At 35.7% G+C, this 17,129-nt stretch overlaps 4 protein-coding genes across 6 annotated transcripts; 1 reads left to right on the forward strand and 3 right to left on the reverse strand.

Annotated features, from left to right (window-relative positions):
- Nucleotides 1–6,349: 6,349 nt before the first annotated feature.
- Nucleotides 6,350–9,966, reverse strand: LOC126602088 (uncharacterized). Its single transcript, XM_050268905.1, has 6 exons — nucleotides 9,816–9,966; nucleotides 9,574–9,711; nucleotides 9,312–9,467; nucleotides 7,855–8,114; nucleotides 6,915–7,012; nucleotides 6,350–6,826 (listed from the first exon to the last, which is right to left on the reverse strand). The coding sequence occupies exons 1-6, from the start codon at nucleotides 9,964–9,966 to the stop codon at nucleotides 6,805–6,807; spliced, it is 825 nt and encodes a 274-aa protein (XP_050124862.1). The 3' UTR covers nucleotides 6,350–6,804.
- Nucleotides 8,569–9,282, forward strand: LOC126604612 (uncharacterized). Its single transcript, XM_050271904.1, has 2 exons — nucleotides 8,569–8,749; nucleotides 8,832–9,282. Exons 1-2 carry the CDS (start codon nucleotides 8,615–8,617, stop codon nucleotides 9,099–9,101), a joined length of 405 nt encoding a protein of 134 aa, XP_050127861.1. The 5' UTR covers nucleotides 8,569–8,614; the 3' UTR covers nucleotides 9,102–9,282.
- Nucleotides 9,967–10,099: 133 nt separating the features above from the next.
- On the reverse strand, nucleotides 10,100–10,642 carry LOC126602097 (uncharacterized). Its single transcript, XM_050268912.1, has one exon. It carries the CDS (start codon nucleotides 10,640–10,642, stop codon nucleotides 10,100–10,102), a length of 543 nt encoding a protein of 180 aa, XP_050124869.1.
- Nucleotides 10,643–11,288: 646 nt separating this feature from the next.
- Nucleotides 11,289–16,104, reverse strand: LOC126604622 (uncharacterized). 3 transcript variants are annotated; one of them, XM_050271915.1, is made up of 3 exons: nucleotides 15,972–16,104; nucleotides 14,009–14,066; nucleotides 11,289–11,400 (listed from the first exon to the last, which is right to left on the reverse strand). In XM_050271915.1, the coding sequence occupies exons 1-3, from the start codon at nucleotides 16,102–16,104 to the stop codon at nucleotides 11,289–11,291; spliced, it is 303 nt and encodes a 100-aa protein (XP_050127872.1). The 3 variants fall into 3 exon arrangements, 1 of the variants encoding a protein (XP_050127872.1); XR_007616696.1 differs by lacking the exons at nucleotides 11,289–11,400; nucleotides 15,972–16,104 and adding an exon at nucleotides 13,157–13,532 and having other exon boundaries at nucleotides 14,009–14,065; XR_007616697.1 differs by lacking the exons at nucleotides 11,289–11,400; nucleotides 15,972–16,104 and adding an exon at nucleotides 13,620–13,729 and having other exon boundaries at nucleotides 14,009–14,047.
- Between the last annotated feature and the right edge of the window lie 1,025 nt (nucleotides 16,105–17,129).

The following is a 17,129-nucleotide window of genomic DNA, read 5'->3' on the forward strand; positions in this document are numbered from 1 at the left end:
TATATGCTAGCCATGATTGATGAGATATGTGATGAGATATGAATATGTCGTATAGGTCACTAGAGGTGTATAGGTCACTAGAGGTGACTCCGACTTATATGCTAGCCATGATTGATAAGATATGTGATAAGATATGAATATGTCTTATAGGTCACTAGAGGTGACTCCGACTTATATGTTAGCCATGACTGATGAGATATGTTATGAGATACCAATATGTCGTATAGGTCACTAGAGGTGACTCTGACTTGCATGTTAGTCATGATTGATAAGATATGAATATGTCGTATAGGTCACTAGAGGTGACTCCGACTTAGATGCTAGCCTATATATGGTGAAACGCTAGCATATATATAATGAATATACGTGATGATCTAGCATATGTGGTGAATACGTGATAAACTAGCAGACGTAATGAATATGCGATAAGTTAGCATGTGATTATAAATATGTGAAACATGACTTGAACTGATATATATATATATATATGGATATATTTATATTCTAATTCTGGAAATTTTACAGGCGTTGTAGCAAGAGGTTATAGAAATTTATATGGTTTCTATTAAAATTTTATCTACTGGGCTACTCACCTTTGTCTTGTCTTCACCCTCCAGGTCTTCTTAGCTAAGCCTTCTTATAGTCGAGGAATCATTGCGATTATTAGTCTTGGAGATTATTTCGAGGGTACGATTCTTAATTCACTCTTCTATACTTGTTTATGCTCTAACGTCAAGTGTGAAGTGGGTTCATTCTCACTCACCAATGCACTCTGGTATTTAGGCACTCTTAGGTTTAAATTTATTCACAATATTTCCACATCATCACACTTTATGGCTTCGTCACCTTCCAGGTGTCGGCCAGCACAGCTCGATTCGGAGTCCTAGTGGACCTTCCGAGTCGAGGTGTGTCAGTTTGGTATCAGAGCATGAGTTGGGCAGTATTGCGTTCATCACACATGTGATGTAAGCATTCTTGGTTCTCGAGTCTAATGGTTGAAACTTACCACCTTGTCAGATACGGAAAAATATGTAAGTCATTCTTAGGGTTTGGACAGATTTAATGACTCGTCGATCTTTAGAAGATTATTTTGGCGAGTGTCTTTAGATTGTAAGCAAAGAACATTTCTGCCAAGGAAAGGTGTGGAATTGAGACTAGTTGATGGTCCTAACGAAGGACTAACGTATCACTATTGGTGCATTGCCAGGAATTTACTGGTCAATCTCATCACTATTGTTAACCATCGTTATTAAACCTGTTGAGAATAGAAATCAAAAATAGTTTTAATTCCTTGGCGGTATCCAGGAGAATACAACCATTCCATTTTCATACTACATTAGTTTCTTGCATTTTTGCTCAAATCCTATTTCAAATTGGTGGTTTATGTAACAACCTTTTGAAACTTAGAGTTCTTTCGTGAAGCTTGTTGAATTCACAGCAGTCTTACCAATGTATAGAACCATTTGGAATGAACTATTTTAACTATGATTTAAAGTTAACGATTATCATCTTTGCTTGAAAATCGAATGACATTTCTCTATGGAGAACGTGTCTAAATTCTTTATAAACCTTAGAACTTCTTAAATATATTTATTTCTTGAAAAGAACATATTTATTCTCGAAGACTTCAGTTTATCCTATTCTATTTCTGTTGGAAAAATACGAGTGTCGATATGGAATTACCTTCAACCTATCGAGAAATGGGTTGAATTGTTATATGAATGGAGTTAGGAAGTACTATTATATGACTTTCAGTACAAAATATTTTGTACGTGTTGAGAATGTGAAAACCAATAATCATGATGTTGAACCAATGCTAGACTTACGTGTTGTTCAATTGGTGGTGGCTTTACCTAAGTGGAAATAATTTGAGACTTCACTTGATGAGTTTGAAGAGAATTCTCAGTTTAGGCGCACCTTGCCTTTGGTTAAAGTAGACATGGTGTTTGAGGAAATGAAGTCCAAATTGTATGGACAGCCACAGTTTCTTCCTTGTTGCTTTCAAAGAATGATGGCATTATGAGAGGGGGTGTGCTATCCACACACCCCATTTTACTTCTCACACACCCCTTGATGATTTCTGTCCGTTGATCTTCTTCAATTCATCCGATCCGACAACTGAAAATTCAAAAAGTGTGTGAGAAGTAAAATAGGGTGTGTGGATATCACACCCCTATGAGAGATGTTACTTTTGGATTTCTATACTAGTTCAGGTAAATAGAAATCAGACCGGATTACTATTTGGATGTATTTATATTTCATCGTATTGCATGTTTCACTCCCAGGTTTTGGAAAAATCTTTCCAAGGGTTATGAGTACTAGATTTTGTCTAGTGTCACATTACCACCTTGATACTAGGGATTTGTCTAAATGAGCTATTTAGAACCTAAGGGACATGTTGTATGTTATTCGTTCCACAAGTAGTATGGTTCTCACATACCATTATCTCTATTTTAGTTGTTTGTAACTATGGTTACAATTTTGGTTTAGCTACGACACCATTGAAGTTAATATAACGAGATTTTATACACAGTGCATAATTGATAGACACTTACCCTAGGTTGTGTGTAACTGTGGTTACACTCCTGCTTTTGAGCATGACATTGTTTGAGGTATGGTATAAATATTTATGCGCAGCATGTGATAGTATTGTGAGCAGATATTTGAATTATGAAGATTGTGACATGGGAAAATTTATAATATTAAGTATGATGTTTGAGAAAATAGTGCAAGAGCATGATCGAGGCTATGTTTAGGTGATGTATGCATATTTCCCAATGAGGGGCAAGATGTTAATATTGCGCCCTTAGAGAAATTATCTACTAGTTTATTGGGACAACGGTGAGTGTCAAGATTGCGGGTTGCAGACCGTAATATCAATAACATAATCGTTGGATTGTTAAGCAAGTGGATAGATATATAGACCTTTTATGTGAGTATACTTATTTATTTAGTTACTTATTTATTATATTTACCTATTCAAGGATTGGAATTTATCTTAAGGTACGACACTCATATCTTCGAAGTATGAGACACTACAAGTACGTAGGAGGATGAAAGTTGAGTTTGGAAACATGAGGAATAATTACATTCCGACCGCGACGAAATACTTTTCTCTGTGGCACAAATGTTCTAACTTGATTTCTGCTTTATGTATATACGCCTTATACTCCTATATTCGAGTGTGGTATAACCATGATTTTAAATTTCGGGGACGAAATTCTTTAAGGTGGGTAGATTGTGACAACCTGCCCCAGATTTTATTAATTTATGAATTTTAAAATATAAAATTACGAAAACACCCTAGAGAAGAAGGTTTTGACTCTCATTGACTAGCTTGTGGTGAGATGTACTAAATATTCTTTTAGCGTATTCTTGAGGTAATCGACAATACGAATGAGTATGCGCAAGTGGAAGTGAATTTGGAGTGACAAACCGAAAGTATTTTGAAGAAATAACATTTTTTAATTATATTATATTATGGCATACTAATTAAGAAGACAAGTGTATGTGTGTGAGTGGGTGTGCGTGTGTATGTGACGGGAAAGAGGGAAGAAAAAAGGAAGAAGAAGAAGAAGAAGAGGAGAGAAAGAGAAGGGCTGCTGCCCAACCAGAAAGAAGAGAGAATGGAGGGACCAATTAGAGGGGGAAGAAAGGAGGAAAAGGAAGGAGAGTGAGGAACGGGGGAAAATGAGGGGGGGAACGGGTACCCAACCCGTGACCTGTGCAAAACACGTCCACTCCTCCATATTTTATGATGGTTTTCCACCGGATTTCTCATGAATTGGACCAAGTCATTACTCCCAATCATCATCTAACCCTTCCTTTTCCCATTATCACCCAAAATTGGAAGGAATTTGAGGGTAATTGAAGGGTTTTTCAAGGTAGTGTGTCAGAGGTGGGGTGGCGGCAATCCACCATTTCTGAAGCAAATCCCATCAACCACCACCACCATTAGACCCCCTTTGAACCCAAGAACAAAGCCCAAGCAGTGGTGGAGGCGTCGTAACACATTTGGAGGTCTAATTGAAGCACACCCAATTCTAGGGTTCCGATGGGTTTTGATACAATTGGAGCCTTTCAAAGCCAAATTGGCCTTGGTCAAAGGTATGAAAGTTGTTATACTCATTGAGATCTTCAAATCTGCAAATTTGGGTAATTTTTAGAAATAGTTTATTTTTCCGACGAGTCGGGGCTGCCAACCGGCACCTATGGCGGCGAGTGCGGCGACGCGTGGCCCGAGGGCTGCCAATGCTATTTTTAGGGTATATAAGATGCCTTGAATTCAGTTTTGAGAATTAAATGATGTAGATTGATCGTTAGAACCAAAATTCTCTAAGATACGTTAATAGGCCATTGTATGAATTGACGATCCAACCATTGGATCGTCATCAAACTTTAATAGGTTATTATTCATAATATTTGAGGAATATAGGAACTTACGGATTGGGAATCCGACATACGGATCTCCTCAAATTGGATATGTAAGTTCGTAAAATAAAATGTTAACCGCCACTTGGTTTTGGCAATTGGCGGAGATCCGACCGTTGGATCGTTCCGAAACTTTAGTATGTTATTCTAGAAGCATAATGTGGATCCTTGGAAGTTACGGATCAGAGATCTGTTTTGTATATTTGCTAGAGCAAATTGCGTAGACTTATGTGCGATGTAAGTTATGTATTGTATCAACGAGAATTCTAAGATATGGTTTGATAATTGGTCACAGGCGCCGATCGTTTGTGATGCCTAGATGTTCATCCTAGGTAGTTGTAGCGCGGACTCCAGGCGAGTGGATCTTTCCTTGCTCATCTTATGTTTCATGATTTATAATTCTATAAATGTTTTTAAATAAAACTGAGAAATTTATGCCATGACATATATATATATATATATGTTATAAAATATTATGAGATGGTTGAGTTTAGATTTCATCATGATATATCCATGTGTGTATTACTATAAATGATTATTGTGAACTACGAATGGCTTCATCCCTGTTAGGGTACGTAGGCAGTTTAATGAGACGTTAGATGCAGCCATATAAGAAATGAGATTAAATAATCGAGATCATAGCCTTGTTTAAGGAATTGAGCAATGTGTGTGGGCTTTTGGTTTTAAGGATACACACACACACACACACACTTGATGTTTTTCCCAAAAAATGCAATTAAATGATTTATACTTTAAAAATGCCATGCCTATTGAATAATGCTTAAATGATGAGTTGAATTGTTTGCATATATATATATATATATATATATATATATTATATATATATATATTATATAATTGTGGTACTGTGAACGCTCTGAAGTGCAATGGTGAACACAGGACACACAGGTAAGTTCAGGTAAGTTCAGATAAGTTTAGGTAAATTCAAGTAAGTAAACGATATTAGTGGAACGGTGAGATATGTGATGAGATATGAATATGTCGTATAGGTCACTAGAGGTGACTCCGACTTATATGCTAGCCATGATTGATGAGATATGTGATGAGATATGAATACGTCATATAGGTCACTAGAGATGACTCCGACTTATGTGCTAGCCATGATTGATGAGATATGTGATGAGATATGAATATGTCGTATAGGCCACCAAAGGTCACTAGAGATGACTCCAACTTTTGTGCTAGCCATGATTGATGAGATATGTGATGAGATATGAAAATGTCATATAGGTCACTAGAGGTGACTCCGACTTATGTGCTAGCCATGATTGATGAGATATGTTATGAGATATGAATATGTCGTATAGGTCACTAGAGGTGACTCTGACTTATATGCTAGCCATGATTGATGAGATATGTGATGAGATATGCATATGTCGTATAGGTCACTAGAGGTGACTCCGACTTATTTGCTATCCATGAATATAGGTCACTAGAGGTGACTCTGACTTATATGCTAGCCATGATTGATGAGATATGTGATGAGATATGAATATGTCGTATAGGTCACTAGAGGTGACTCCAACTTTTATGCTAGCCATGATTGATGAGATATGTGATGAGATACCAATATGTCATACAGGTCACTAGAGGTGACTCCGACTTGCATGCTAGTCATGATTGATAAGATATGAATATGTCGTATAGGTCACTAGAGGTGACTCCGACTTAGATGCTAGCCTATATATGGTGAAATGCTAGAATATATATAATGAATATACGTGATGAGCTAGCATATGTGGTGAATACGTGATAAACTAGCAGACGTAATGAATATATGATAAGTTAGCATGTGATTATAAATATGTGAAGCATAACTTGAACTGATATATATATATATATATGGATATTTTTATATTCTAATTCTGGAAATTTTACAGGCATTGTAGCAAGGGGTTATAGAAATTTATATGGTTTCTATTAAAATTTTATCTACTGGGCCACTCACCTTTGTCTTGTCTTCACCCTCCAGGTCTTCTTAGCTGAGCCTTCTTATCGTCGAGGAATCGTGGCGATTCTTAGTATTGGAGATTATTTTGAGGGTACGATTCTTAATTCACTCTTCTGTACTTGCTTATACTCTAATGTCACGTGTGAAGTGGGTTCATTCTCGCTCACCAGTGCACTCTGGTATTTAGGCACTCTTAGGTTTAAATTTATTCACAATATTTCCACATCATCACACCTTATTGCTTCGTCACCTTCCAGCTGTCGACCAGCACAACTCGATTCGGAGTCCTAGTAGATCTTCCGGGTCGGGGTGTGTCAAAAGTGACTTGCATATTTCTCTTGAGCAATATCATTTATCCATTGGTCATTCTTGTCTTTGTGGATAGCCCCCCCAATTGTCAATCACAGAAAATGGTTCTCTTTTCTACTCCTCATATTCAAAACAAAATATAACAAACATGAGCATATCGAAATTACACACTAAATTTTGATATGTAATTTAATTTCATTACCTTGTGAGCATTCCTAGCATGTTGGATGATGGCCCTGCCCTTCCCTTGTGATGATACTTTTGTTTCTTTTGATTATCAGCATTTTTCTTGGAAACATCCTACATTAGAATGCCATTATGAGGACTACTTGTAGCAACATTATAAATAAGAAGAAAATGAAACACCTTGAATCCATGAGTGGTTCTAAAGTATTTATCATCACGTCACTCTTTTGGTCATGTTCACGAATATATGGCATGATTTGCAATGTGTAAAAATTTGATCTCAAACTGACATGGAGTTGAGAAGTCATTGAAATTACTGAAAAGGCTCATAATATTCATGGGTCATTTTCTAAGTACGTTAAAAGAATTTAATTACCACAGTGTGAATTTGAGGTAGTGGATTTATTTTGTTTTTATTATTTTCTTTACATTTCTAAGAAGCTCATGTGTTGATCTTTTTTAATATAGTAAGAAATCATATTGTAGACTATGATTTGTAGGAAAAAAAAATTAACAAAAAATAAAGAAAATGTTCTACAGAAACATACCAAAAAGCATAAATAAGAAACATGGCAAAGTGCTACAGCAAGATAGCATAAATAAGAAAATGTTCTACAGAAACATACCAAAACGACTTCACTAGTGTAAATATTATCACACAGCTAGTGCCAATGACTCACTAGTCTCTCATTCCATAGTGACTTCTCAAGCAGCTTAGCTCGTCCTCTCGTAGGTGTTTCACATGATAAGTAGTGCTCATGCAACCGAAACCTAAACTAGGAGTACAACTTCCCCATCTTCTTATTCATATAAGCAAGAATCTTCGAATTGCACAGGTCTACCTCAAACAGTATCTAAAATCAAAATAAATATATATATATATATATATATATATATATATATATAGATGAGTGGTTGAAATTATTATGACTAAGTTGAAGTAAAGTCAAACTCACTAGCAATGACTCCTGCAATTTTTCCTTAGCCATAGCTGGAACCTTCATCCATCTCTTGTAACACACCAGTGCATCACTTCGAACAAGAATCCCTATTTCAAAAGTGAAAAAAGCTGACACACCTGCATCAATTGGTACTTGCTGCTTCAAATCAAAGATGACTAGCATATTCTTCTCGTTATTGGCCTTTAAAATATCATGGAGGCGTTTCCCAGATAACTTTCCACGTGTCTTTTTTGCAAAAAAATCAAACTCTGTTTCTGGAAACGAAAAACAAATATTTATAAAGTGTTGTCATGAAAAATGTAGATTTTCTGGTTTAAAGTTTCAATGTATATTTCATGTATGTATTGTACAAGAGTGAGATTAGGTATATATGAGAAGAGAGAGGGAAAATAGATGGGAAGGATGGCTGCAGCAAGCAGCTGACAAGAAAGAAGAAGGCATGTTGCCTACCTAATCTAAACCTTACACAAAGACATTACCCCAATCGGTCTCCTCTCTTAAATCAAGGGAAAGTTGATTTACATACCCTTACCCTAAATATTACAATGAGCCTTACCTAGAGATTTACCCTAGGGGTCACCTTGGTAGTAGACTTGAAAGTCACGAGTGGATATTCCATATGCAGCATCACAACAAAAAGACATAAGAATTATTGTACAATTGTATATATCATGTACAACTGTACAATCAAATATAACTCATCTTGACTGTTTTTGGCATATATAACTCATCTTGAGAAATAAAAGTGGCCTTAATGCATTATGTATGCCTTACAACATCTGACCCATTCCTTTCTCTGAGACAGGTTAGAATCTATAGGGAGAAGGCAACTGGTCAAGTATATGCAATAAAGAAGCTTAAGAAATTAGAGATGCTTCTGAGAGGCCAAGTATACCTTTTTCATACTTTTTTTTAATCTAATTTAATTTTTCTTCCCTAGGCTTCGTACAATTGGTGTTCTTTCTGTTTAGGTGGAACATGTGAAAGCTGAGAGGAATCTACTTGCTAAGGTTGACAATAATTGTATCAACAAAGTTTATTGTTTGTTCCAAGATGAAGAGTACTTGTATCTAATTAAGGAATATCTTCCTGGTGGGGATATGATGACTTTATTGATACGCAAAGATACATTGACAGAAGATGAAGCTAGCTTTTATATTGGGGAAACCGTCCTAGCTATTGAGTCCATTCATAAACATAATTACATCCATAGGTACATTGATGTTATTTTGATTATCTGATTGTATACTTGTACATGATATATACATATGTAGATGCCCTGTTATCCAATTCTTATGTCTTATCATGATGAATGATTATACAATTGTACGTGATATATACATATGTAGATGCCCTATTATTTAATTCAAATGAACAATACTTTGACCAAATTTACAACATTATTACTATAATAAATATTTATAAAGTGTTGTCATTTAGAATTTTAATACCTGGGTCATTGTTTGCTAGTTCTTCAGGTGATTGTGATAGTGATGAGGGTCGTCGTGGTGGTGGTGGTGGTGGAGCTAGTGGTACAAGTGCATCATTTGGAGGAGGAGGTGTACGATCCCTTACCATTTTCACCCTCTTTCCCCGTTGCATTGGAGCTAATAATGCAGATAGTCAAACAAAAAATAAATTATTTTGGCAAGATTTATGACAACTTTACTAAGATAAATATTTATAAAGAGTTGTCATTGAGTATTTTTATACCTAGGTTATTATTTACTAGTTCTTCAGGTGATGGTGATGGTAGTGGTGGTGGTGGAGTTGGTGGTACAGGTGCATCATTTGGAAGAGGTGGTGTGCGATCCCTCACCATTTTCACCCTCTTTCCTCGCTGCATTGGAGCTGATAAAGCAAATAGTCGAACAAAAATACATTACTTTGGCAAGATTTGTGACAACTTTACTAAGATAAATATTTACAAAGAGTTGTTTTTAGTATTTTTATACCTGGGTTATTGTTTGCTAGTTCTTCAGGTGATTTTAATGGTGATAGGGGTCGTGGTGGTGGAGCTGATGGTACAGGTGCATCATTTGGAGGTGGTGGTGTGCAATCTATCACCCTCCTCACACTCTTTCCTCTTTTTGTTAGAGCTGCCATCTAAATAAAGAAAAGACACAAGTTAGAACACAATAACATCACAAAATAATCTTATATTATAAGCATAGCATACAAACCTTTTTATTTTAGAATATTAAAATTAACGTATCATGCATGAATCTTACCAAAATCATTAATCATAATCATTATATGTATCAGTTGTTTCACCATCTTCATTGTTTCCAAATAACAAGTCCTCATCCTCCTCTTCCTCATCCTCCTCATCCTCCTCATCTTTCTCCCCTTCCTCCTCCTTATCTATCTCCACCTTCACCTCATCCATTTGTTGCCCGATTACACCAAGCATTCTTTGAATCTCTTCGTCAACATCAATTAATTCTGGATCAATGTCTTCTCTACATAATGATATAGTACCTTCATCATTGTCATCTTGAACCAGCCGTATTGAATTATCACTTCCATGCTCATACTCATCATCATCTTCATCATTTTCATCATCATTATCATCATCATCTTTCTCAAAAACATCCCAAACATGCCTATGTTGAATCTTCTGCATAACTTTCCAAGGATGACCCAACTTTAAATCATCAATATAATATACTTGTTGTGCTTGTGTAGCTAACACATATGGGTCACTATCATACCACCAATTATTTACATTCACCAATGTAAGATGAAATCCTTGAATGATCTTTTTTCCTTTGGTATCCATATTGTACCAATGACATTTGAAAAGAATTACCTTAAAACCTCTTGTAAATTGAACTTTAATGACATTAACTAAGCTGTCATAAAAGTTAAACGGTTCACCATTATATGATCCATACGTCATTACCCCACTATTTTGTGTTGTGCGGTTTTGATCAACAAGTATGACCAAATATCGAATGTCATTCACATACACCCTGTGTATTGGATAATAAGTCGATCATGACCTTGGGCTAATGAAAAAATTGCTTCACTTACCAATCTAGGTTCTTGAAAATATAATGACCTGACTTGCTGCCTAAACCATTCTAGAAACAACTGTCTATGCCTCTGTTCTACATTAGCATGATTCTGTCTTTCCAAAAGTTGGATATGCTCACTACATAAATATAAAAAATATTAGTTAAAACAATGGAATTACAAATATCATAAGTGAATCTTAAACTATTAAAATCACATACTTTTTGAAGTCTTCAATTTCAACACAATTGTCTAAGATATACCAATAAGCTATTTATATATCTTTTCTCGAAAGTTCAACCATTACATGACCTCCAATTGGATGTGCTTTCTGAGCAAAAAATGAAAGGAGTGCATTGGTACCATCACCATCATTGTTTATTTCTGGTCAAGTGAATTCCGTCTCAACATCACATAAATACATAGCAAAATGTTGAAGATTCGTATGCCTTGTGCGCTTCCACAATAGAGCATTTAGGTCGAGCTTTGTTGCGGACAGATTTCTTATACGTGCCTAACAATCTAAAAGTTAAAGTATTGTTACTATGTAGAAAAACAAACTAAATTAAACTAAAGCAAACATGATGACACATTACCTTTCTACAGTATACATTCATCGACATCCAACTGATCCTACTAATTTAGCTTCTCGTGGAAAATGCACAGTTAAATGAACCATGGGAATGAAGAAATCAGGCGGGAATATTTTTTCTAGTTTTCACAATATGAGCGCAATGTCTTCTTTCAACTTATCGAGATCAGCAACAGAAAATGTCTTTGCACATATTTGTTGGAAGAAATTTGACAACTTAACAATTGGTTCATATATCTGCCTTTTCAAATGTTTTCAAATACCCATAGGAAGTACATGTTGCATCAACACATGACAATCATGGCTCTTCAAACCTAGAACTTTTCCTTCACTTACACACACATTTCGTGAAATACTAGATGCATAACCATCAGGAAATTTAATTGATTGCAACCATTGCAAAAAATCTTTACACTCGAAAGGCTTGAATACATACTGAGCTGGTGGCTTATCCAATTTATTATTTTCATTCAATTCCAATTGCAAACTTTCCTTGATATTCATGTCTTTTAAATCCATAATCGCCTTGAGTGTGTCCTTTGATTTCTCCGTATTCAACAATGTCCCAATCAAAATATCAAATGTGTTCTTCTCAATGTGCATGACATCAAGATTATGCCTAATCTTCAATTTTGACCAATATTTCAACTCGAAAAAAATACTCTTCCTTGTCCAGTTTAATTCTTCAGCATTTTGCTTCCTCTTCTTGTCTTAATTATCACGATGCTTACCAAACGTGCGAGGAACATTATAATCTAATTGATCAAGTATGTCCTCGCCTGAGAAATCTCTCGGACAATTTCTCATCTCTCGACGACCATTAAAGAGTGCAATATTCTTCCGTCATGAATGATTCATTTGTAAATAGTGACGGTGTCCAATATGACAATACTTACTTCTCAACTTGGTGTATGACCCATCCTCATTACATACTGGACATGCCAACTTACCGTGAGTGCTCTAACCTGATAAATTTCCATAAGCAGGAAAATCATTGATGGTCCATAATACAGCTGCACGCAAATTAAAAGTACATGTAGCCATCTTATTATAAGTTTGAACGCCACTTTCCCATAATTCCTTAAGCTCATCTATTAATGGACGCAAATATACATTAATCTCATTTCCGAGTGCATTAGGTCCAGGAATTAACAAGGTGAGAAAAGAGAATGGCTTTTTTATACATTTCCATGGGAGCAAATTATACGGAAACAAGACAACTGGTCACATACTATAAGGCTTGCTCATATCCAAAAAAGGATTAAACCCATCAGTTGCAAGGCCCACTCTAACATTTCGTGGGTCTCGAGCAAAATCAGGGTACATTTTGTCAAACTCTTTCCAAGCAATAGAGTCTGTTGGATGCCTCATTGTGTTCACATCATTGACTCTTTTATCCTTATGCTACCTCATGCCTTTGCTCGTATATCTTGACATGAACAACCTTTGCAACCTTAGTTTAAGTGGAAAATACCGAAATACTTTTCTCGGAACTTTCTTTCTTTGCTTACAAGCACTAGCCTTATACCTTGGCTCATTACACATTGGACATCTATCTTTCTTTTCATGTTCTTTATAAAATAATGCACAGTCGTAGTAACAAGCATGGATATTTTCATACCCCAATCCAAGACTTCTCAATATCTTCTTGCACTCATAGAATGATTTAGGAACGTGGTTGGGTTAGGGACACATCTTCTTCATCATTACTAACATCTTATCAACTGCCCTGTCCATCGTATGGTAGTCAACTTTGTTGTGAATTAATTCCACAACGTAGGTCAAAATTGTATATTCATTGCATCCAGGGTATAGTTCCCTTTAAGCTTCATGAAGCAACTTCTCATAATTATTAAAATCTACCCTATGAGCATTAGTCACCTCACCTATATCTTCATCATCATCATTATCATCCAATATTTGAAATGCATCATCAATCATATTGACCATGTTGCCATTAGGATTACTAGTCTGCTCATCATTCATAAATCCTGAAGTTTGTCCTTGCACTTGATGGATTCGGTCCCCATGATATATCCATGTATCATAATTCATATCCATACTGGAATTCAACAAATGGAGATGAACATCTTCAACAGAATGAAAAAATATGTTATGGCAAACCTTACAAGGACATGATATCTGATTATTCTGGTTCACATGGTGACGAGCAACATCAATGAATGACTTGACCCCTTCTCTATATTCCAAACTAAGGAGATTTCGATTACAAATCCATTGTCTATCCATGATGTCCAACTGTATTTTAACACAATATTAACTTACTAAGACTTATTTTTTAAACACTATATGTTTTAGATTAAAATAATTTCGAGTAGCTAGATATGGAATTTACATAAACGAGGAAAAGATATATTAATTTCAACAAGATAGGATACATGTCTTTCGTAGAATGTGTGTGTGTATACATAAAAGCCATATGATATTATTAAAGTGACAGAATTAATAAAATTTGTATCCTAAAACTCCAAATATTGTATGCATTAATAAATAAATAAAAAGTATATAGATTGGTACCTGATCGTTCTATTCTCCAAAGTATTATAAAATGTATCTTCCCCTCTGTGCTGATTCCATGAAAACATACGGCAAAACACACCACATACAAGTCAAGGGTTCGTTTTGTTGCTAATGAGAGAGTGAGAATTAAAATACTCTAATGGTAAAAAAACAAATATGCAAAACTACAGTCCTGCACTCATGCCATCCCATGCAATCCAAGCAAATCACCAAGTACAAGAATACTCCTTACCTACCATAACTATCTTGTTATTAACCACCATTTTCCAATTCCGTAGTGACCATATATCATTACAAGCTGACTTTTTCTCAATTCATTGTGCCTGCTTCACAAATCAAATTATCACTATTTATTCCTTTTTTTCTACTTCTTCTTCCAAGTGCAAGATAACCCCAAGGGGTTGCGGGGTTTTTTTTTTCTACCAATTAAGGCCCTCCTTTCACCACCCCTAATGGTGGATCATCCATTTGAACTTGAAGCCTAAATCTTTTTCATCACTCTCATTCACTCTCCTTCTGGAAAGAAGAAAGAAGAGCCATTGAGCTAACAGGCCAAATTATACTCGCTATCATAAGAAATTCATGACATTCACATATGCCCAAGTTATTGTACTTGTTTTATAAGAAAGTCTGCTAGCACTAATGAAGCATACAAGAAAATATCAAGCCTACAAGTTTTCCATGTCAAACATATAAAGCCAATGTGAAACTTACTATATTAAGCCTACAAGCCAAAACCAAGCTATAAGCAATGCATAAGATAATCCAAACGCATGGTCTAAACAAGCCTATCATTTAGACGACGACTAAAATAAGTTGCTAGAAAAGCTACAAATACAAGTTTGTGATGCTGTAAATGTTAAAGTCATGCGCATGCTTAAATGATTATAGTGTTTATATATATATATATATATTTCAGTTGATTATTCGAGCCATTTTCTTGTCATTGTCATAGCTCTAAGAATCAAAGCTACAACAGCTGCAATAGTTGTGCAGCTTTCATGAAAACATTATGAACAAACACCATTAAGAAAATAAGGAAAATCTTCTACAATCATCCACCGAATAGCAATCACGAGCACTACATGGAACCAACACTATCGTGAAATTTTAAGGCCCGTTACCAAACAAGATAGTGATCAAAACTATAAATACTGAAACTGGTAAGGATTCGATCAAATAAGTAAAATAATAAAACTTTAAGACAATAATCAAAGGCTAGCACTATCTTTCAACCAAAAAAGGCCAACGATATCTGATTTATGATTTGGAATTTGGGAGAATAAAATCTTGGATTTTAGGGTTACAAGTTTAGAAATTGCCATAGTTCATTCAAACAAAAGTTTAATTATGTGCATAACCGAAAACAAAATTAAGATAAGGTAAGACCTTACCCAATTGCAGCCACCAAGTTAGATGCAAGTATTTGGGTGTTGAGGAGAGTGACTCATGGCAGTGAGGCAAATCAGAGTGCAATGGGGAAAAAAAAGGTGTGATTTGTGGGAGATGAAGGGGAGATGGGTGGCCACCGATGATGGCAACCACCGGAGAACAAAAGAGGGAGATGAAGGAGTGGGGCGACAAGTGACGAAGTGAGAGTGGGTACTCTTTCTGTTTAGAAAACCAAAGGAAGGTAGACTCTGTGGAAGATTAAAGGAAAGATTCAATTATTTTATTTTATGTTTTAATATTTGGCTTTTATGAATAATTTTATATATATAATCAGTGAGGCATCTTTTGACACACCCCAACCCAGAATGTCCACTAGGACCCCGAATCAAGCTGTGCTAGCCGACACCTGGAAGGTGATTAAGCCATAAAGTGTGATAATGTATAAAATATGAATAAATTAATTCTAAAAGTATCTAAGTACACAAGTGCGCAGTGAGCGGGTCTAGACTCATTTCAGGCGTGATACAGAGCATAAGACAAGTACAGTGAGCAAAGATAATAATTATACCATCACAAGGAGCCACCAGAATTGGGAGTGACAAAAGTCCTCGTCGATACGGAACCTTGCTACTAGAACCTGGAGGGGTGCAAGGATAGAAAGTGTGAGTGGTCAAAACAAAGATTTTCAAAGTCATTTCCATTATCTAAGGTAGTAACCCCTCACCGTAAAACCTATATAGTTTCTAGCAAATCATACTACGTAGAAGTATGGAGTCAAAAATATACTAACGGTAAACCCCGAAGTATAATACTACTTAGCAACTCATTAGCAATATAAATAACCATGTGCTTAATAAACCATATTAGCACGCAAGCCGGAGTCACCTATAGTGACCTGTATTACTCATTCATATCTCATCACATATCTCATCAATCATGGCTAGCATATAAGTCGGAGTCACTAGTAGTTACCTGTATGACTTATTCATATCTCATCACATATCTCATCAATCATGGCTAGCATATAAGTCGGAGTCACTTGTACGACTTATTCATATCTCATCACATATCTCATCACATATCTCATCAATCACGGCTAGCATATAGGTTGGAGTCACCTATAGTGACATGTACGACTTATTCATATCTCATCACATATCTCATCAATCATGGCTAGCATATAAGTCGGAGTCACCTGTAGTGACTTATACGACTTATTCATATCTCATCACATCCATTCATTACTAATTACCATTCAATCATACCAACATTATACGCTCACCTGAACTTACCTTAGCCTCCGCATTGGTGTGCAACACTGTGCAAGGTTGTACTAAATCACATACTAAAATGTAAACTAATTATGGCATGGCATTTATAAAACATAAAACCACAATTTCTCATTTCCTCGCACGTTGATTTATAACCAACATTTATTCACCCAAAACATAGGGTTAAATCTCACGTTTTTCACCAGATTCCTTCACATTGCTCATTTTCCCAAACAAAGCTTTTGTCTTGATTATTTAATCTCACTTATTGTATGGCTGCATCTAACGTCTTGTTAAACTGCCTACGTACCCTAAACAGGGATCAAGTCATTTGTAGTTCACAATAATTAATTGTAGGTAACATGCATAAATCACTTTAGAAGCGTTTGTGGAACTATCAATTATATGCCTATAATAAAAGGAAAAGACCCACTCACCTGGAGTCCACGTTATAA

Source organism: Malus sylvestris, chromosome 2 (genome assembly GCF_916048215.2).
Source record: "Malus sylvestris chromosome 2, drMalSylv7.2, whole genome shotgun sequence".
NCBI classification, from domain to species: Eukaryota; Viridiplantae; Streptophyta; class Magnoliopsida; order Rosales; family Rosaceae; genus Malus; species Malus sylvestris.